Genomic DNA, 22,542 nt, shown 5'->3' with positions numbered 1-22,542 from the left:
ACACCTTCCTCAGTCTCAGTACCTTCAACACCCTCCAGTCACATAGAGGAACTATTGTGGCCGCTATTCCCTTCCCCTCCCTTTCCCTTTCCCTCCCCTCTCCTCCCCTTCCTTTCCTTTCCTTCCCCTTCCTTCCCACATCTCCTCTCACCAAGCCTCCCTCTGTAAGCCCACAATTCTTTGTTACAGCAAGGAAAATACCAGAGGCAGTGGTTTATTATGGTGTCACATTCAAAATGTAAGAAAGCATGACATTGACTTATGTTAGAGTAAGCTTGATTACTAATACATTACACACTGCAATTCAAAAACAAATTCAACGCATTCTTGGAATAAAAGAGTTATCTGTTCAAACATAGCACATGCTGCTTTCGCCTCCCTGGCAAGCTGTATCCTGTGCAAATATCAAAACCCCAGCTAAGGAAAATTAAGTGTGTAAGAATAATTCTGAGTGCTTTGTCTATTGATCAGTTTGCATTTGGAGGTTGTTTTTGTCCCCATAGTTTTTCTGCAAGATGTGTCTGTGAGAGTCGATAGTCTGTTACTAAAGAGCAATACGAACTGAGCTTACGCTAACATTAGACTGTGTTTACAATGTCCTCCATCTTGCATTGATGTCACAGTATACCATGTAATGACTACTGCTGCTACCAAATCTCCTTGGGGGATTAAGTTCTGTTTACAGTTTGTAAAAGTAAAAGTTTAGCATGATTTACTATGGGCATGACAGATGCATACAGACAAAATGCATAGACACAAACACTGCTGTTGACACCAAACACAGCTTATGGCTTAATGGATGGCTACTAGAATGTATACATTGTGTATTACAAAAAGCTTGAGTGGGTCTTGTTTCCTACAGACGGAGTGCCATCCTTATCGCCAACTCCCTCTCCTTGTTGGCCGTGGGATTTATGGGCATATCAAAGCTAGCCGCGTGCCCTGAGCTGCTGATCATTGGACGCTTAGTGATGGGATTTTTCTGTGGCCTCACCATGACGCTTGTACCGTTGTACATCCAGGAAGTGGCACCCACACACCTGCGCGGGGCCTTCTCCACCATAAACCAGCTATCCTACACCATTGGGATCTTAGTTGGGCAGGTAAGTTTGCTGTCTTCTTGCCAGCGCGGGCGCTCTGTATTGGGTGAACAGCGCCTGGATACCCTCACGGGTGACAAACAGCGCCCTACAAATCTACTGATTGATTGAACTGTGAAGTTGTTCTTTGTTTTTTATATCAAAATAGGGAAATCATACAACTATATGAGAGTCTTGTCCACCGGTTGGACTGTTTGAGGGGTTAGTAAGAATTGAGTGATGTGTATGCGGCCAGCAATGGAGTTAATGAGTTAAACTTGATGTATGTGGTGCCACCAACATGGGGATGAATGGCACACCAGTGATGTTGAGTGTATATTTATTGTACCACTAGCAGCCCGTCCCGACCTTGTCCGGGAGCAATCAGGCTTCCCCGACCCCCCGCCCGCCCCGACATTGTCCAGCAGCCTGGGCCCCCGTCCGCCCCTTCCCCCGCCTGCCCCGTCCCCCGCCTGCCCCGACCCCTGCCTGCCCCGACCCCCCCCCGACCAAACATTGTCCGTGGGTCCGCGGGAGCCTTACCTCAGCCACCGCTCCTCCCCCGCGCTCCTCAGTTCACCGCTCCTTGCCGCTCGTCACCACTCATCCCGCATGTCCGCCGGTCCTCACCGCCTGTCCGCTGCTGGTCACCACTCCTCCCCCGCGCCATGTCCGCCGCTCCTCCTCACGCTCCTGGACGCCGCTCCTCCCTGCGCTCCTGACGTCAGCACGCAGGTCGTGGCCGGCGCTACTTCGAAGGGACTACTTTTTTTTTTAAGGTACATTTTTTAAATAACGCATATTTTTATAGTTTATATAGCCTAGGTCCATCTGCACACCCTGACGATTACAATGATGTATCGGGTGTGTGGATTGGCGCTGTGGTTCCCGAGTTCACCCGCCTCAAAGGTTCAAAGTTCTTGCTTTATAATAGTAGTATAGATTAAGAGACACAGACACACAAGTGAAGGTTAGAGCAGAGTTATTAATGCCCCTCAACCACATTCCTCGGTCCAGTTGCCTCTTGACAGAATCTTATAATTCAACATTGTTCCGAGAGGAAAAGAACCAACTAGTATATTTATTTATTTATTTATTTCCAAGGTTTTATATAGCGCTACTGGACCCGGGGGTATCAGAGCGCTTTACAAGAGAGGTAAACAATTACAGTAAAGTAAAACAATGTGCATTAAAACATGAGTTACATAAAATAGGGTAATAGAATGTGCTGGGTGTTTAAGGGTGATGGAGATCCATAGGGGGAGGGGGTGTCGAAGTTCAGAGGGAGAAGGGGAGAGGCAGAGTGAGATGCGGGGAAGGGGTTGAGGAGGAGGCGAGAATCAGGGAGGAAGGAGTGTAGAGAGTCAGACATAAAGTAAAGTAAAGTCCACATTTGTAAAGCGCACAATCACCCGTAAGGGTCTCTAGGCGCTGGGGGCCGTCGGGAAGATTAAGCGAGCTATTGCCCAGAGTCACATGGTGCTGGGCTGACCTGCCGCCGGAGCCGGGGATCGAACCGTGGTCCCCAGATTCCAGCGTCAGTCGCCCTGGCCGCGGCGCCACACCTCTCCCACATCAGTGCGGTTAGATTCCCCAATATAGGTAAAAAGGAATGTACCACAATATCATTTGCGTGCATGCGGCCAGTATAGATGGAATGAGCTAGACTGTATGGGTCCATTCATTGGGTATCTTCTCATCCTGATTTTGAGTATTCCAACAAGAGACCGGGATATGGTGCGGTTAATGAGCTCTCGTGTGTGATTCTGTTGGTGTTTTTGTTGTTTACAGTCAGTGGGTTTCAAGAATTCATGAGCCAATGGGCTGTGGAGTTTCATGTGCATTGCAGGAGGACTTGTCAAAGCATATACGTAGACAGTTTGACGTGGCCTTTGCTTGATATGTTGCTATGTGAGTGCGATAAGTAGTGTTAGCAGTGGTTGTATGACTAAACAACTACCCCATTGACAACGAATGGCTAAACCACGAAATCTAAACCACTACCCAAACCAAACCACTACATCCTGTACAACGAATTACTAAACCACGAACATTTATCATTTATTATTTTTCCTGAATCTACCAGTCAAGGTGTGAATTGAAACAGCCTGTGGAAGATGGTCACTTTTAATTCTTGATTCAATGTAAGAATCAACAGTTCAGTGAAAAGAGAGCTATAGACCTGAAGAAATATTCAAGTACTGCTTTTCTTAAAGGTGATACATGCATATATTAAATTTCGTTATCACCATTTGATTTCCAATGAAGCGCTGTCAATGATTAAGATTATAGCTTGCTCAAAGTTTTCCTCGACTATCCTTTTGAATAATAACTGTTGTCTTGGGTGTTCCACAAAATCTCTCCTCTCTTATTTCAGTTCTGCTTTGAAATGGGGTCGGCCAGATTGAATCAAGGTTTACGGCGTATTCAATTTTCACAGCTGACACTGTCATATGCAGCCTCCTATTTTTCAGATTGTATTTTCAACTCTCTTCTAATGGACGTCCCTAGATCTCTGTACAAACTCCTGTATTTTGCTGCGATGTCTTTTTTTCAACTCAATAACTAAGATCACTCGCATCGAGGTCTGATCTTCATCACATCACTTAAAAACAAGCATTTACAATGCAACGGTTTCGCCTTTGACAAAGTTAGAGCTATTGGCATTGCAAATGACAAATTATTTATTTATGTGTTGGTTTTGAAAACAGATAAATAAATGGCATTGTCATTTACAATGTCAATAGCTTAATCTTTCGCAAATGAGAGACCTAACGTAAACAAGAGGGGGGGAGGGGGGCCACCAGACAGGACTTTATAGTGAGTACACATACACACAAACATCTTATAGGACAAACGTTGCACAGAGGGCGTGTCATACACAGATGACAAGCAGTCCTCGCTATGAAGAGGCCGTGTGTGTTGGTACATCTCACAACGGAGGCACGTGTCATGCATAGAGTGGGATAAGTATCTTATGCTGAAGATACAGTTACACTGTGCAGGGAGAGAACGGTCATCTTGCAGTGCGAACATACATCTATCATAGTGCTGACTGAAAGAAAGATGCTTATACTGAGGATATATATTTATATATACACACACACACACCTCACAGTAAACGCACACACACACCTCATAGTGAGTACACGAACATGCCCCAATGAAGGCGGGTGTACAGTGAGAGCACGTGCGTCTGACAAAGTAAAGTGTCCGGGTACATGAACATCTCACACTGATGGCTCATGGACACCTTTTCGTGATAGCACACATTCATCTGACAAAGGGCACATGTATGTGGAGATCTCACAGTAGTGACACGCATGCAGCTTTTAGTGAGAGCATCTACATCTGACCCAATGTATAATGTACCGTGCACCTCTCACCGTGATAGCAGCTATGCACCGTATAGTGACAGCACAAGTACACCCGAGTGGAGAGCAGTGGGTCAGTGTTGAGCAGTTTGAAGGTTGATGGACGGGCGTGGATCAGTGTTGGACAGTTTGAAGGGTAGATGAGCGTGGGTTAGTGTGGGATGGGCTGACGGTTGGATGGGCGTGGCTCAGTGTTGCACGGGTTGAAGAGTGGCTATCAGTGGGTCCGTGTTGGACGGTTTGAAGGGTGAAGGATGGATGGGCATGGGTCAGTGTTGTCTGGGTTAAATCATGCAACAGGCCACGCTTAGTGCTGGGTGTAGTCGAGAAGCCCACGGGCGTCAGGCTTGGGCGGGTTCAATGCTGGTCATGCATGGCTGTCCGGGGCGCTGACCTGGGCTCAGTGATGAATCGGCATGGCTTGATGTCGAAGGTTTTTGGGGTATGGTTTGTTTTGCTTGAAATCGGCAAGACTGGCGAGAGCAGGTGCTGTTTGATGGGCAGGGTTCAGTATTAGGTGCAGGACACAGCGAGTGACGGCTCTGAGCAGCAGGCGACACCCCGCCATATGAACATAACACACCGTGCACACAATCTTAATTGATATTCTAGTGTAATGATTGTTGTTTTTCTTTTTGCTTGTTTAACTGTTTACATTGCAAACAAGCCTTTTTTGTCCTGCCTGAATGTTTTGTTTACTGTATATGTTTTGTAATGAATAGGACGCAGAATTTTGTCCCACTTTATTTGTTCGTGTCAGATCTTAACCTTGTTATTCATTAACTTTCACTGTCCGGCTGGGCAGTATTAATGTAGCACTGATTCTACTCTATACAGATTGTGTATCTATATTAGTTGCTTTCCAAGGACCACTGTTCTTATAAAATACTTATTTCGTTTCAGGTACATATTTATTGCAAGTAATTCATATGTAGTGTTTTGACCATCAGATTCAAATACTAGATGGACAGCTAGTACAAAATGTAAATAAAGTGAGATCCTAGCGCTCACAATTCTAGTGTTTCAAATGGCAAAAGTGTTAATTACCGCAGAAGGGTATCCCATTAAATGTGCATTATCTGGAATATCAAAGCAATGAAATCCATCCAGTAAGAAAGAATCTAGAACCTAAACTTCTGGAACCAAAAGGACAGCTCGCAATGTTACTAGCCTTTAATCATCTACCATAATAAACAAAGTTCGATAACCAAGTATATTCCATAAAACAGTGCAAGCCTTCCTACAGTCAACACCGACAGGCATTAATATCAGGGTCCATGTAATCTACAACACAACTATTTGTTCTTGCTAATCTGTGAAATCGATTTCCGAAATGATGTCATTGTTTTTCGATGGAAATTCAACAGTCAATGCTCCTCTATCAAAAGTAACTCAAACAGCTTCTTTTAGAGCGGATATTTTCATACAATCAACCTATTGGCTAGGGCAGAAGATGACTTTGTTGTTGATATGCATTATCTGGGGAGTGTATTCATAAGATACAAACTCCGAATTATTCTAACTGTAATTCCGCCAAATAAAAATCAATCTGAGCTATTATTATTATTTAAGGATTTGTATAGTGTGCCAGCTACTCCAAAGAGTGCTAAATAGCAAGTCTGATCTCTAAATAGGATAATAGGGAGTCTAGAAATACGAACTAAATAGCCAAGTCTTTAGCAAAGTTTACAGCAAAAAATCTTTGGAGGATTTCTGCTTTGTAAGGGAAGAGCTTCTGGAGGCTAATGATAAAAACTGAGACCTATTCAAAGTTGCCCTATTTTTATTTGATCTCCCACTCCCACCATTGTGCCCATAAAGGGGTAGTTGTCCTGACTCTTGCTAAAAGATGTACCCACTGTCCTAGTAAAATACTTATTTCATGAGCTTTGTTCACACGTGTAATTTCATCTTTCCTACCCACTTTGCTACGGAAACATTTGTTCACTAGACAGAGGTCCACCTCTCTGATTTCTAATAATGTGTACAAACATAAAACTGTGCTAGAAGTGCCAAACGTGGCAGAGGTTGAGGACACGCGATGGGCCGATACATTCTGGTCTATAGCCTGACGGGCTGTAAGCTTATTTCCATCTTTTCCTCTAGCGTTTTTTCCTTCGACCTTTCGCTTGTCCAGCATTAGACCTGCCATGCTGCAGAGGAACTTTATTTGAATGCTCTTCATCCATTTACACATCAAGGCTGAAGGAACTCTAGAAGCCAACTCCTGATTTTTTCAGCAGTTGTGTCCGGTTTTGCATTTCTTTTTGCTTCCAATACTTGCATCTTCTGATAATAGGTCCGCCGTCGCACATAGAGGCCGGGCACTTCGATATAAACACCGTGTGACCTCCCTATTTTATTAACTAATTCTTGACTAGTAGAGTCCCGGCAAACAGATGTTACTTTGTTTGTTTCCATACGATAGTTTGTTCAAATATGTTTTTATTACCATCTTGTAAACCACAGACCCACAAACCGGGAGGGGGAGGGGGGACTGGCTCACGGAGAGCGGGAGGGGGGACGGGCACACGGAGAGCGGGAGGGGGGACAGGCTCACGGAGAGCGGGAGGGGGAGGGGGGACAGGCTCACGGAGAGCGGGAGGGGGGACGGGCACACGAAGAGGGGGGACGGGCTCACGGAGAGCGGGAGGGAGCGGGAGGGGGGACGGGCACACGGAGAGCGGGAGGGGGGTCGGCGGGAGGGGGGACACGGAGGAAGGCAGGACAACACAGCTAAAGGAACGGACAGGAAAGGAACCACTCACCTGGACTTCCTCGGTCCACCTCTCTGATTTCTAATAATGTGTACAAACATAAAACTGTGCTAGAAGTGCCAAACGTGGCAGAGGTTGAGGACACGCGATGGGCTGATACATTCTGGTCTATAGCCTGACGGGCTGTAAGCTTATTTCCATCTTTTCCTCTAGCGTTTTTTCCTTCGACTTTTCACTTGTCCAGCATTAGACCTGCCATGCTGCAGAGGAACTTTATTCGAATGCTCTTCATCCATTTACACATCAAGGCTGAAGGAACTCTAGAAGCCAACTCCTGATTTTTTCAGCAGTTGTGTCCGGTTTTGCATTTCTTTTTGCTTCCAATACTTGCATCTTCTGATAATAGGTCCGCCGTCGCACATAGAGGCCGGGCACTTCGATATAAACACCGTGTGACCTCCCTATTTTATTAACTAATTCTTGACTAGTAGAGTCCCGGCAAACAGATGTTACTTTGTTTGTTTCCATACGATAGTTTGTTCAAATATGTTTTTATTACCATCTTGTAAACCACAGACCCACAAACCGGGAGGGGGAGGGGGGACTGGCTCACGGAGAGCGGGAGGGGGGACGGGCACACGGAGAGCGGGAGGGGGGAGGGGGGACAGGCTCACGGAGAGCAGGAGGGGGAGGGGGGACAGGCTCACGGAGAGCGGGAGGGGGGACGGGCACACGAAGAGGGGGGACGGGCTCACGGAGAGCGGGAGGGAGCGGGAGGGGGGACGGGCACACGGAGAGCGGGAGGGGGGTCGGCGGGAGGGGGGACACGGAGGAAGGCAGGACAACACAGCTAAAGGAACGGACAGGAAAGGAACCACTCACCTGGACTTCCTCGGTCCACCTCTCTGATTTCTAATAATGTGTACAAACATAAAACTGTGCTAGAAGTGCCAAACGTGGCAGAGGTTGAGGACACGCGATGGGCTGATACATTCTGGTCTATAGCCTGACGGGCTGTAAGCTTATTTCCATCTTTTCCTCTAGCGTTTTTTCCTTCGACTTTTCGCTTGTCCAGCATTAGACCTGCCATGCTGCAGAGGAACTTTATTCGAATGCTCTTCATCCATTTACACATCAAGGCTGAAGGAACTCTAGAAGCCAACTCCTGATTTTTTCAGCAGTTGTGTCCGGTTTTGCATTTCTTTTTGCTTCCAATACTTGCATCTTCTGATAATAGGTCCGCCGTCGCACATAGAGGCCGGGCACTTCGATATAAACACAGTGTGACCTCCCTATTTTATTAACTAATTCTTGACTAGTAGAGTCCTGGCAAACAGATGTTACTTTGTTTGTTTCCATACGATAGTTTGTTCAAATATGTTTTTATTACCATCTTGTAAACCACAGACCCACAAACCGGGAGGGGGGACTGGCTCACGGAGAGCGGGAGGGGGGAGGGGGGACGGGCACACGGAGAGCGGGAGGGGGGACAGGCTCACGGAGAGCGGGAGGGGGGAGGGGCACACGAAGAGCGGGAGGGGGGAGGGGGGACGGGCTCACGGAGAGCGGGAGGGAGCGGGAGGGGGGACGGGCACACGGAGAGCGGGAGGGGGGACACGGAGGAAGGCAGGACCACACAGCTAAAGGAACGGAGAGGAAAGGAACCACTCACCTGGACTTCCTCGGCCGGCGGTCGGCCGCCAAATGGCCCAAACAAACCTCAACCATACAAAAAAAAAGCCCCGCCCACCGCCGCATGACGTGGCCAAAAGAGAAAAATTCTCGGGAACGCCCCCGAATCTGGTCCGGCCTTGACGGACAGATCCGGCACCCAATGGCTAGCCTCCATTTATGGAGCTAGCCAATGGGAGCCGGGGGACGTTCCCGAGTTCCTTATTGAAAGCAAAGGATTTCGCCTGCGCCGAAAAGCTGCGCAGAGCGCAGCCTTCGCCAGGCGAAACCCAACAAACCTACAGTGCCATCTACTGGCCTAATAGGCTAAATTAAAACATATTAGTATTTCTACTTCGTAATTAAAATCAGTAAATGGCAAATATATTTTTAAATATTACACATTCCCAATTTTTTTAATATATCCAAAAATCAACATCCTGTTCCAAATTATTGTATTATTATTGCACTTGTTTTTAAGATTCATTATTAACATTTTGACACTTGCCTCTGGTTTAGTAAGTCGTGGTTCAGGTGGTCGTTGTTCGTGTACAGTAGTGGTTAATGAGGTCGTGGTTCTGGTAAAGGTTGTGGTTAAGGATTCGTTGTTTAATACACTCGTTGTTAAGGATTCGTTGTTTAATACACTCGTTGTTAAGGATTCGTTGTTTAATACACTCGTTGTTAAGGATTCGTTGTTTAATACACTCGTTGTTAAGGATTCGTTGTTTAATACACTCGTTGTTAAGGATTTGTTGTTTAATACACTCGTTAAGGATTCGTTGTTTAATACACTCGTTGTTAAGGATTCGTTGTTTAATACACTCGTTGTTAAGGATTCGTTGTTTAATACACTCGTTGTTAAGGATTCGTTGTTTAATACACTCGTTGTTAAGGATTCGTTGTTTAATACACTTGTTGTTAAGGATTCGTTGTTCAGGCTGTTTTCTGTTAGCAGTGTCTCGGTAAACAATGACATTTAACAGTTGGCCTATATGAGCAGTGATGGATGGGTGTAAGGAGTTCTGTTTTACATGTTCTGCTGCTTTTGTCAAGGTAAAATGACTGCTGTGATGAGTATGGAAATATGTATCTAAATTCTGTGAGAACTGCCTGACGTGAAATCAAGTCTTGAAAACTTTAATTACATAATACTGTAGGAAAAGTTGCATGTTGAGTTTGGGAAACAGAACAGAGTACAACGTCCTTTTAAATAATATTTCAGGACTCTCTTTTTGGGAGCATGAGGAATCTTTATGCACTTGCTTTGGAACAGCTCAAATGTTGTCCTTGGAAAATTTGACCGGGCTTTGTACTTGGTAATTTTCCACATGGCGTGGGTAACAGGACACCAATGTATACATAACAAACACAAATCACTGCGCATGGCTACAGATCCTGTTAGAGTACCAGCCCCATAATTTGAAATCCAAAATAGCCCATACAAGCAGACATCTTGTAACACCCAGCCTTACCAGCCTCTGACCACCCTCAGGGTAAGCAAGGTTTTATACCCAGCCTCACCAGCCGCTGACCACCCACAGGGGGAGTGAGGTTTTCTACCCAGCCTTACCAGTCTCTGACCACCGTCTGAGCGAGCGAGGTTTCTACCCCAGCCTTTCCAGCCTCTATGAGCATGTGTGTCAGTGATGGGAGAATGAGTGAGACTCCATTAAAGCTTATCATGAATGTCGCAAGAATAAGGGTGAATTTAATGTCGTCCATAGAATCATTGAGACTCACCATTCTTAATTGGTTAGTGAGGATTTGGGATGTTTCCGAATTTAGTGTTTTTAAAGGCGTTTTATATTTGTTGCAGGTCATGAGTCTGGAGAACGTCCTGGGGACTAGACAATGGTGGCCGGTCATGTTGACATTGTCCATGGTCCCGGCTGTCCTCCAGTTTTTTATTCTCCCCTTCTGTCCAGAGAGCCCCCGCTACTTGCTCATCAACTGCAAGAAGGACGTCATCGCCGAGAGAGGTGAGAGCACTGCCGTCTGGGTTTGTGTCCATCCCGGGGGAGGAGGCATGCCACGTCACCTTTCATGCTTGGCCCATGTGGGGAGAGATCTCCGGCAGGGACCGAGCAGCCTCTCAGTCAGGGTGATCGTTCCATCTGCGGCCTCTCTACATTTGTGCCATAACCATAGCCCATCATCCTCCCAGTCACAAACCCATGTCTGCTCCTTTTGCAGTGCTACAGAAGCTGAGGGGCACCCAGGATGTCATGGAGGAGATGAAGGAGATGCAAGAGGAAGCTTGCCGCCTCAAGGACCTACCCAAAGTCACAATGTGTCAGCTCTTCCGAGTGCCCAGCTACAGGATACCGATGATCATCTCCCTCATCATCAATGCCAGCTCACAGCTCTCAGGCTACAATGCGGTGAGTGGGGCACCCAAAACTATCACAGTCAGATGTTAGGGTAATCCAGGACATTGGAAGGGCTCTCTTCTTCATCAAATACATCAAAAAGCTTACCAAAATCATACACACCATTCAAATATAACCAAAAAATCTAGCACCTTATCTCAATCCTGGCTGTCTATTCGTGCTAAGGATGGGATTTCTCTCATGCTTGTAAATGCCGCAACGCCTTGGGATTTTTTGCTTCAAACACTTGCTAAAGTAGGTCAACTCTGCTCATAGTCAGCTGTGCCTATTGAAATTAATCAAACCCTTTCCCCTCTGGCTGATACTTTATAGACGGTGATATAGGAACGTGTGCTATTCCAGAAAGGTGGAGAATGCAGTGGGATGAGGGCTACTATATGTGCCATTTTGCTCATAAAAGCTTTCTTCAATTTCACTCCCTAGTTAGTAGAAGGTGCACAGACACAACATAGGCAAACCACAATCTTAGGTCACTTTACTGGAGCTCCTTTGATTTTTGTTGTAATTTAAGTTGGCTAGGGTGTCCTGTGTACGTTAAAATAAGGAGATTCAGCATCTTAAATTCACCAGGCTTACAAATGGATGCACTTCTTCATAGGGCTTTACACCAGCAATTCCCTGATGGGAGAATTGCTTCTTTGCAATTGATTGCCCGCTCACTTTAATGTTTTAGGAAAGTTGAACTTTTTTCTCAACCATAGTCGCTATAAAAGTATTTTTTTATTTTGCGTAAAGTTCCTCTTTAGTTTGTACTAGCAGCCCGTCCCGACGTTGTCCGGGTATGAATTGCTGCCGGCCAGTAGTATATTGTTTTGTAGGATTTCGTTTTGATAGCATTTCTTATCTGTGACAGGCCTGTGAAACGCTCCGATTCACAGTGCACTGCTGATGCACTTAAGAGTGCGCGTTTAGTAGTGTGTGAACTCGAGTTTCTCTACTTTATTTTTCCTTGCAATATTATATAGCGCAAACTCGACAACATGCATGAGCACAATTTAAACAACCATTATTCCGCAACTTTCTTTCCGCATACCATCACTCCGCATACTTTCATTACGAAAGTACCATGACTCCGCAATGCCATTATAACGCATGGCATTACATTTTATATGCTTTTACCACGCATACATTTACAACGAAATTCGTTGTAAATGCATGAATGGTAAAAGCATGTTTTTTTTTATGTTTGGATAAGGTAAGTATGGGTATAGGGGTATATGTTTTGGGGTACTGAAGTATATGATTTGGGGTGTTTGGGTATTTTAAGGGTTCAGATATAGTTTTTGGTTATGGGGTACAGGGGTAGTTTTAGGGTTTAGGGATAGGTATGGGTTTTGGGGTACAGGGGTATTTTTAGGGTTCAGGGCTAGGTTTGGGTTTTGGGGTACAGGGGTATTTTAAGGGTTCAGGGCTAGGTTTGGGTTTTGGGGTACAGGGGCATTTTAGAGTTCAGGGGTAGGTTTGGGTTTTGGGGTACAGGGTTATTTTTAGGGTTCAGGGCTAAGTTTGGGTTTTGGGGTACAGGGGTATTTTTGGGGTTCTGGGGTAGGTTTGGGTTTTTTGGGGTACAGGGGTATTTTAAGGGTTCAAGGCTAGGTTTGGGGTACAGGGGTATTTTAGGGTTCAGGGGTAGGTTTGGGTTTTGGGGTACAGTGGTATTTTTAGGGTTCAGGGCTAGGTTTGGGTTTTGGGGTACAGGGGTATTTTTAGGGTTCAGGGGTAGGTTTGGGTTTTGAGGTAGATGGGTATGTATAGGGTTCAGGGCTAGGTTTGGGTTTTGGGGTACAGGGGTATTTTTAGGGTTTAGGGATAGGTTTGGGTTTTAGGGTACAGATGGGTTAGTGTTTAAGGGTGTTGGGGTATTTTAAGGAGTAAGGGTGGGTTATGATTATGGGGTGCAGGGGTATTTAAAGGGAGCAGGGTGGGATTAGCACACAATATGAGACATGGCATGAAGGGCGGAACGTACCACACGCCCCCAGCGTTTGTCACGCCCCCAGCACAACGCAGACACGCCCACAAGGGACTACTTTGCTGGCATGGTTCTTTTACCTTTTAAATGTATATTGTGGGCGTCTGCATAGCCTATGTCCTTCTGCTGCAACTGCCCTTTCCAACGCTGTATTGGGTGTTGTGATTGGTGCTGTGGTTCCTGAGATTACCCGCCTCAAAGGTTTGGGCTCTCTCTTTATTATATTAGTATGGATTTCTTGTTTGATTTCTTTTTAATTTACAATTTTGAAGTAGTTCCTATGTTTTTATTATTCTTTGTGTGTTTCAGTGCTTAGTGAGTGGCTCCTGGCAAGGTTTCCTCTCTAGGGCCTTAAGAAAAAGGTCCACCAGGGGAGGCGGGACAATGATTGGGCTGCATGTTGTCTATATTCCTCAAACAAATGTACAGTTTAGGTTGGTTCTGAAAATAAACAAGCCCAACAGGTTTTCAGTCAGAATCATTAAAAATGGAGAGTCTCTGAAGAATTACACCACGGATAGTGCTGGAGGAATTATTTCCATCATCGATTCTCCTGGATGCACATGCCCATCTACCAGTCGGATGGCCCAATGGTAATTTGTAAAAAACACAGTTGATGGACAGAATGTAGAACAATGTCATACATTCACCCCAGTACAAGGATCTGGGCCTAAATCCATCGTTTTTTTGCACTCCACACCACCCTGGGTCAGACACTGGCTATATGCAAATCAGCTCTGACCCTGTGCCTCATGGGAACAGTCCAGTCCGAACTACCAAGCCATGTCTTTACCAGACCTGAATCAAGCATCCAAGGACCAGTTTCTGGCTATCAGCCTTCATCAGCCTGGATAGCTTGACTCCAGTGATGTGGAGAGCCTGGGACTCACGTCTGAGCATACCCAGCCCACTCGGGGTGAAAATTGCAAAAAACACAGTTGATGGACAGAATGTAGAACAATGTCATACATTCACCCCAGTACAAGGATCTGGGCCTAAATCCATCGTTTTTTTGCACTCCACACCACCCTGGGTTAGACACTGGCTATATGCAAATCAGCTCTGACCCTGTGCCTCATGGGAACAGTCCAGTCCGAACTACCAAGCTATGCTCAGACGTGAGTCCCTGGCTCTCCACACCACTGGAGTCAAGCTATCCAGGCTGATGAAGGCTGATAGCCAGAAACCGGTCCTTGGATGCTTGATTCCGGTCTGAGAAAGACATGGCTTGGTAGTTCGGACTGGACTGTTCCCATGAGGCACAGGGTCAGAGCTGATTTGCATATAGCCAGTGTCTAACCCAGGGTGGTGTGGAGTGCAAAAAAACGATGGATTTAGGCCCAGATCCTTGTACTGGGGTGAATGTATGACATTGTTCTACATTCTGTCCATCAACTGTGTTTTTTGCAATGGTAATTTGTGTCATTGGCAGGGCTTTCTTTCAGATTCACATCAGCCCCATAGGCCCTTTCAAAGATGGTGGCTCCTGTGTCAACACATCTTTGTGAGGAGCAGATCCCAGATCTTCCTTTCCTGCATCGGTGACTTGTAAATACAGCCCCTGTATGTGTAAGTCAGTGCTTAATTTGTAAAACAAAATAAGTTCCAAGGCCCTTGTCAGGAGGCCACTGCAGCTTGCACCAACCATTACCCCTGTCAGTGCTGCCAATGACAGTACCAACACAACTACTAACCATAACACTCCTCCCGGTGTGACAATTCAGACTATTCCAGGCCCCAAAGCTATAAGAATGGCTTGGGTGGCAGGTATTTGTTATTTTTAACATATATTGAATTAATAAACAATTGTTGTTCTGCTCATCTCTAAATAAAACAAGCAGCAGCACCATGTGGCAGACTGTCATAAGTGCTGGTGTTAGCAATTTAAGGCTGGTGCAGAGCACCAGAAAACACTGTCTCAAATTAAGCATCGGTATAAGCTCTTAAAGACATGCAGGCTATGGAGGTAGTAAGTGGAGAGATAATGTGTGTCTCCATTTGAGAAGAGGAGCTCTAGAGCCCTGAATGGGCAGGAAAGTAGGGATACTAGGCTTTAGTATGAGAAGGAAAGTGGATGTCAACGTGAGCTTTTTAACAGAAATGACGCTTTGTGGGGTGGAATACAAAAGAAGTGGCTGAACAGTGAAGTTCAGCAGGATAGAACTCTGAAGGTAAGCACAAGAGACTAGTTAGTTTGCAGAATGGGCGGCTTAGATGACGCAGAGAATTGTTTTATGGCATGAAGAATGGAGATGAAGACAGCGAGATAGAAAGAGACATGTTGAGGTAGCTTTTGCAGAATCATTGTCCATCCTGAGATCTGTAAGTGCAGATGTTTATAGCTCAGTCTCAGGGTTTTGTAATCATCTGCCGAGGAATGAGATATTTCACATCTTCAGTGAGTGAAAGCTGGGAGCAGCACTTCATTTGTATATGCTGGTGCCCAAAGTTTTTCTCAGAAGTTTGGTTTATAAAATTCGGTGTCGGCACAAAACCCAATCTGTTCTTCAATCCTTTTATCAATATGGTACTCTCAAGAGGTGTGGTGACCCTGGTGAAGAAGTTAACCACTAACTTTGTGGGTTTGTCTTGCTCCGGAGTTGCATCTGTGGTTCGTCTTGTGGTTCTTGCCACTGAACACGTTGGTTGGCCCTCTTCTTTTTCCTCAGCCCCTGCCACAGCCTCTCCCTAAAGAAGGAGGGTGAGGAACATGATGAGGAAAGAGTGAGTGTGGTGTTTGTGGGGGCATTTGAATCAGAGGTTTCCCCAGTGGCTGCTGTCCTGGGTATGGCTCTTTAGGGTATCCATAAATGGGTGGAGGTTGTATACCACTGCTGCAGCTATCTCCACTGGAGGAACAGCTGAAGGAATTCTGTTTGGGTCTATGAGATGTAGACCCATCATCTGAAGAGGTTTCCCCACCTGTGGCCTGATAATCTTCTTTGATGTAGGGGTATGCTTTTTGCTTTTCAGATTTTGTTTTTCGCTTTCGGATGTTAGGTTTCCGAACACCAAGTCTGCTCAGTCTGAATTTCACCAATGCCTCTTTAATCAGCTACCACTTTCCCTGCACCTTTATATCACTCTTGCAAGTTCCTGCTTTCTCCCTTTGCCCGTTTTTCTCTTCTTCCTTCTTTCTGTTTTTTGCTTGTTTCTCTCTTTTGCTCTGGATCAAAGTCTGATGAGGAAAATTAAGTGCCAGTCCCCAAAAATGAGTGCCGGTGGCCACCACTGGCAATTTTCGGCTCAAACTAAGTATGGGTTGGTAGTGTGGTAAACATCCTATACGACAAATGCATTGCAGCGCATGCCATTACTGTACACCTTTTACTATGCAAAATCTTTTACAACGCAGGGCTTTACACTGCAAACCATTACAACACATTCCCCAAAGCAATGCCCCGGTGAAGTTAGAATAGTAATGGCGTGTTGTCAATGCGTGTGGAATAAAGTGTCCTATTCGGTAGTGCTGTAGCGCTATGGCGCATCTTTCCAAGGGTGAACATGCAAGGTGAGGAAAAGTGCGAGTCAAATGCTGAGCACAAGGTGTCATAAAACCTGCAACTGAGGGGATTTATGGCGCCATCTGGAAAATGATGTCATAATACATCTCAAAATCCCAGCTGACATCATCAAAGTGACACTCTGGAAGGCCTTTTATTGGTGATTGCTAGAGAGGTGGAGCTGCGCAACGAGAACTGTTCTCTTCTATGAAGCGATGGCCCCTTTAAGATCTAGGTAGATATAATCCAGATTTGTAGTAACAGGGTCAGGTGAGTGCTTGTGAATGGTAATAGTGGCCTTATAACGTATGTTGAGAATGGCAGTGGAAGTGTCAATTCTGAAATGTATCAAGGCATGCTCAGATGAGGAGGATTCACTGGTAGAGTGGAGTAAGAAAGAGTGTTGTGCAAGAGGAGGGTGTCAAGGGGGTTGCGTGAGCTTGGAGGATTTTGATGGTTGTTGGCCAACCAGAGTTGTCCTAGTGCAGCTGTTTGTGATTGCTCAGGTGCAGATTCAAGTCATGAAGGAAGATGAAAGACAAAGAGGGCAGCGTATAGAATAGCATTAGGGTCCACAGAGAAGGATCCTACAGTGTTAAGGAGGAGAAGGGCATCCTGATGTGTTGATGGAATAGGGTAACCATAGTGACCAAGATGTGTTTAGGAGAGGAACAAGAGGAGTCACGTGGTATGGGTGATAGTGTCATGTGTAGGACTAGGTGAAAATGTATTCCTGTTTGGGAAATTTGCAAAATTTGTGAATTTTCCATCACACAAACTTTGTTAAATGTGCTAGTTCTGCTTTATACAAAATTTGCAAATTTGTGACATCAGCAAAATTTCACATTACATATCGTTTTACTTGTATGACCGGATCGGGCAGAAAAATTTCCGAGACATTGTGCGAGTATCTCACATGATTCTTTGAAGCAAGATGTCCCATTGCATGAAAGTCTGTGTAACAGCACATCATTTTTGAGAATTTTCTTGAAAAATGGCTGCATGATTTCTCACAAATGTGAGAGGAAGTCGATTCCAACCCCTATATTGGAGTTGTGGCGGGACAGGAAAATGTGGCTTTAATGGTCGGGAGACCAGCTAGCATGGCAGCGAGATTGCTTAATATGTCCTTGCTTGTTTTGAAGAAGAGAGTTGTAAAGTGGTAGACTGTCTTTAGTGGTTCGGTAGACTAAAGCCTCTACTGCAGGGATCTGTAAATCACATAATTGCCAATGGTTGAAATACCAATGGCTCCACTCAGCCTTTCAACCTACTGAGGTGAAAATAAATAGGTGCTATTGTGTTGAATAACAATCAACATCTGTTAACTGGCAATAGCACCAAGGTCAACCTGGGTTCTACAGAAACGCCTGCTATGTTATATAGTGGAAGTCAGAGTTAACAGTTATGACTTGTTATAGGTGGATCATGGATATCATGGGAGAGGTTTAAGACCAGCATCTTTACCCCGTTTACCGCTGCGGACATTCCGCCATGGTGCGTGCGTTCTACTGAGTGGGCGGGCTGTGTCGGCCAACGGTCGTGTGCAGCAGGTAGTGCTAGTGTCGGCCGTTGGCCGACGCGAGCACGGAAGAGGTTAAAATTGAGTGCTCTGTGTTTAGTCAAGGAGGAAAGGCAAAAAATCCTAGGTAACAACGTTTAAGGGTGCCGGTGAAGGGATCGATAGTAAGAGAACGCAGTGGCATGGTGCGCTGGTGGGCAGTGTGAGTCTTCACTCGTGGACTTAAATGACGAGAGTGACAACAGGAGACGGTTGAGGGGGGCTTCCATCCACCAATTAAATTTACAGGTTGGATGCCAATCTCTGGGACAAAAGCACCAGCCATCAAGCGTACAGTATGACATATGTCTAAAGGTTAATGCCTGTGAACTCATCAACTACAACAGTAGGCAAAAGAATGGCCCATACATTAGGCTGAAGCGGTACCAGACACTCAAGTTTACAGTAGGTAGTGCTTTCAGGGTGAAGCAACACCAGCCATTCAAGAGTAGTTAGATATGAGAGCAACAACTACTTAACAGTACTAGAAGGCACTCGTAGGGCACTATTGTTAGGGAATAATAGAGGGAGTGGCCCACCAACCAAGGGAGTGGGTACCAACACGATCAGCACAAGAAAAGTCCATTGGACTAATGTCACTAATAGTTGCCCTAGTTCAAGCAGCACTTCATTCACACCAGTGTAAAAAATCAGGGATTCCCACATTTATAAACACAAAAACATTTCAATTAGAAAACCTGATTCTTTACAAAAATTAGTCAAATGTATTGATCAATCAATGAAAACTGTTAAAAACACAATAATAAAAGGGTTTTTCTACACATTCATGATACTCAAGGCGGACAAACGTAATATATAAAAGTACAAAAAGAGACAAAAATAAAGTCAATCATTTAAAAAAACATCATAAATCATTAATCCGTTTGGAATCTATACACCATGTCATGCTAGTATCAGCAGATGACACCAAGATAGCTCCTCGAATTTAATTCAAAACAATGGCGTTGGCACATTACGGTGTGTTGCCTGATTCGCACCACCTTTTTCAAGACCGAGAGATAGATTGTCTCTTTTTCACAGTTAAAAATTCAATAATATCTAAAGAAAACAACAAAAATACATAAAAGTATGTCATACTCACAATATCACATTTGACATTATCCCTTTATCATACATACAATTCTAAAAACATTTCATATATTAAAAACAATTTTTCAAAAAATATAGGCATATATGATCACAATTGGCATCCCTTAATGGGACGCTACATAGCCGTTATTAAGAACTAGGCACTTTATTCATATTAACTGAATGGCATCCCTAAAAGTATGTCATACTCACAATATCACATTTGACATTATCCCTTTATCATACATACAATTCTAAAAACATTTCATATATTAAAAACAATTTTTCAAAAAATATAGGCATATATGATCACAATTGGCATCCCTTAATGGGACGCTACATAGCCGTTATTAAGAACTAGGCACTTTATTCATATAAACTGAATGGCATCCCTTAAAGGGGCCCTACATAGACGCTATTGACAACTAGGCACTTTATTCACATAAAATAACATCCCTGGGGTCCTCACATTTGAACCCGTTCACATGCATATTCCTCCATCAGGTAACCTCCTTCCATACCTGAGTGACCGTATATTACACTAACTGGCTACGCATAACCAGAAGCCCCCATACCACAGAGAGACCTTCATATTTTCGCATACATGATATTACGCAAAAATAGAAATAGGAAGACTGCTGTGTTTCCATGTTCATACTTATCAGCAATCTATAAACTTTGGGTGATATGCTACATACCTCCTAAGTTGTGTCAATAACGCTCAATTCTTTATATGAGTCCTCCAGATGGCTGCCCCGTTTCTTTCTGAAATACAGTGGGCGCCAAGAGAGTATATCATTAGCCCTATATTGTTCCCAAAACAGTCCTATGATTATCCACAAATTGTGACAAAACCCATGCTAATATATACCGAATGGAGAGGGCAGGGCCAGTGCATCATTGCTGCTGATTCGCAGCAGTGACCAGTGGCCCCCTCAGTATGAATTGCACATGTCGGTTTGGCCGGCTACCTTGATAGGGACATGCGCAATTCAAACTCGCAACACAGCTGTCTTAGACAGCTGGGTTGGAGACCAGGCACATGGCTCCAGTTCCTTTCAGAGTGCTGAGGTAGCCTGCTCCAGCCAATCCAGATGCATCACTCATGCTGTATGAGAGCAGCATCTGGATTAGATAAGATAGTTAGCTGTAGTGTTAAGTCTCCTAATCACTCACGGGCGGGTGCTCGAGTGGTGGTGCACACCACTAATTATTCCGGCTCTGTTTCCCCGATTTCAAGAGAAGTAAAGCAGTCACGAGAGACGTTTCTTCTAGATCTTTTTATTCCGAAACAAACAAACACGTTTCGGCGACCTGCCTTCTTCGGTGTTTGTCGACACACCGGGAGGCCGCCATACATTTCAACATTACAGGCACGTGTCGCAATGGAAAAGGCACTTGCTCAACATCCCCGCTATGGGCGACATCTTGTAATATGCAATTTTAAACATTTCATTTTGTTGCACATTCTTTAAGCTATCACAAATTCGACAAAACATTTGTACCACGATGGCATTCAAACTTATTTGAATTACAGGCTCATCTGTCGCATTCTTGCATTTCCTTATTGGATGAGCTCATTATACGCCACATATCGGCTTACAGAATTGCTAATCACATTGCCCTTTACCCTGTATGGGTGTTTAACATTTCATGCACCCATTAGTTATGCGGTACTCCAGTTGTCTCTATTAATTATATAGAATTCATCATGCCGTGGATTGGCTTAAGTCCCTTTTATTTACATTGGACACTCATTACCTCATTGATGCATGCACGTTATCATTACCAGCAGTTCAGTCATTCCTTTTTTTTCATAAACATTCAAATGACTAAATACCACAAAATATTCCATATACCATCATAATATATGTCAAATTTCATTATCTCCACTTTTCAATTGGCCTCTTAATCATATTCAAATTTAATCAGAATTGCTACAAATTATTATTATTATTATTTTTTTTTTTTGAAAACCTTTATTGGTCCATAACACAAATTACACTGCTGTAACGCCTACAACCCACATCAGTAGGCCGGCAGCTTTGACATGCCTTATGAAGCTGTATATACTTTTTTCGATGGGGGTGTACTCCTAACACAGCATGTCACCTACAACCCATCCGGGCCGGCCGCGATGTATCTAGTTGTGGGCCATATAGGAAGTTTACATCTAAGCATCTTGAACATAATGCAGTTTATAAGCAACGGAGTTTTGAGGTTACTTTTTATTTTTTATTATTTTTTGTTTTTGTTTCCTTAAATCAACTTTACAACATATTATTCACTTTTCCTTCCCCTAATGAGGCCACCATACGGTGTATGTGGCGTGGTGGAGCTTGCAGTGTGGATTGCCAGTGTGTTGTCCTGCAGCAGTTCATATTGCCGGGCATTCTCAATATTACAATCACGCACCACGTAAACGTCCCTCATTATCAGGGAAGGTATAACTTTTTGATGCCATTCAAAGAATCTGATGTTGTGCTATGTCCTGGATGTGATGTAGTGAGTGTTTCCTAGTGTGAGGAAAGTTGTAAGAAAACAAGATACAATACACCCAAACAAAGTGTACCCAAGGGGGGGGGGGCAACAGCCTCGCAGTCTGCTCCTCCTGTGTAGCTACTGGTTTTATTCAAGGGTGTCCCGTGCGATGTGTCATATGCCTATACATGTGAGGTCTGGGGCGTGCACTTCCTGGCCGAGGGAAGAGATTAGGGGGTGTGTGTTGGAGTTATATTGCCCCGCTGTTCGGGGGTGTGAGCTCTGGGAGAGGGGCGGTGGCCTGGCTATTGCTATGCATCTCTCCACCGTCCTCCTCTTCAGATTCGTCGTTATCTTGTGCCTGGAGCAGATATGTAGTGAGGGGACCCCATAGGTCTTTGGGGCGTGACTTATGAGGTAAAAGGTCAGCTTAGTTGTGGAGTTGCTCCTGCCACGCAGACATAGTACTAAGCCAGTCCAGAATTGCTACAAATTTCACCAAATTTCACTCTCCCGCAAAGATTTCTACAAAGGTTATACAGTGATTATCACACAGCTTTCCTTTGTTCTGTTTAGTCTTCTCTGAGAACCGCCCAGCGGATAACTATCAAATGCCCAAATGTGATGCTAGTTCCTCCCCACTGTTTAGACCTCTCGGGGACTTTGTCTGACAGTCCACAATATAACATGATTCTAACCTAA

The 22,542-nt window shown here is 44.7% G+C and overlaps 1 protein-coding gene across 1 annotated transcript in view; it reads left to right on the top strand.

Annotated features, from left to right (window-relative positions):
• LOC144768072 (solute carrier family 2, facilitated glucose transporter member 1-like) overlaps positions 1-22,542 on the top strand; it is a 72,424-nt gene that overhangs the window by 5,809 nt on the left and 44,073 nt on the right. Inside the window, exons 2-4 of the mRNA XM_078651460.1 lie at positions 863-1,103; positions 10,661-10,823; positions 11,038-11,225. Coding sequence (XP_078507586.1) covers positions 915-1,103; positions 10,661-10,823; positions 11,038-11,225 — 540 coding nt within the window. The 5' untranslated portion in view covers positions 863-914. The remainder of the gene's footprint in view (positions 1-862; positions 1,104-10,660; positions 10,824-11,037; positions 11,226-22,542) is intronic.

Source organism: Lissotriton helveticus, chromosome 7 (genome assembly GCF_964261635.1).
Source record: "Lissotriton helveticus chromosome 7, aLisHel1.1, whole genome shotgun sequence".
In the NCBI taxonomy this organism is placed as follows: domain Eukaryota; kingdom Metazoa; phylum Chordata; class Amphibia; order Caudata; family Salamandridae; genus Lissotriton; species Lissotriton helveticus.
This window is presented reverse-complemented; position numbering and strand designations above follow the sequence as displayed.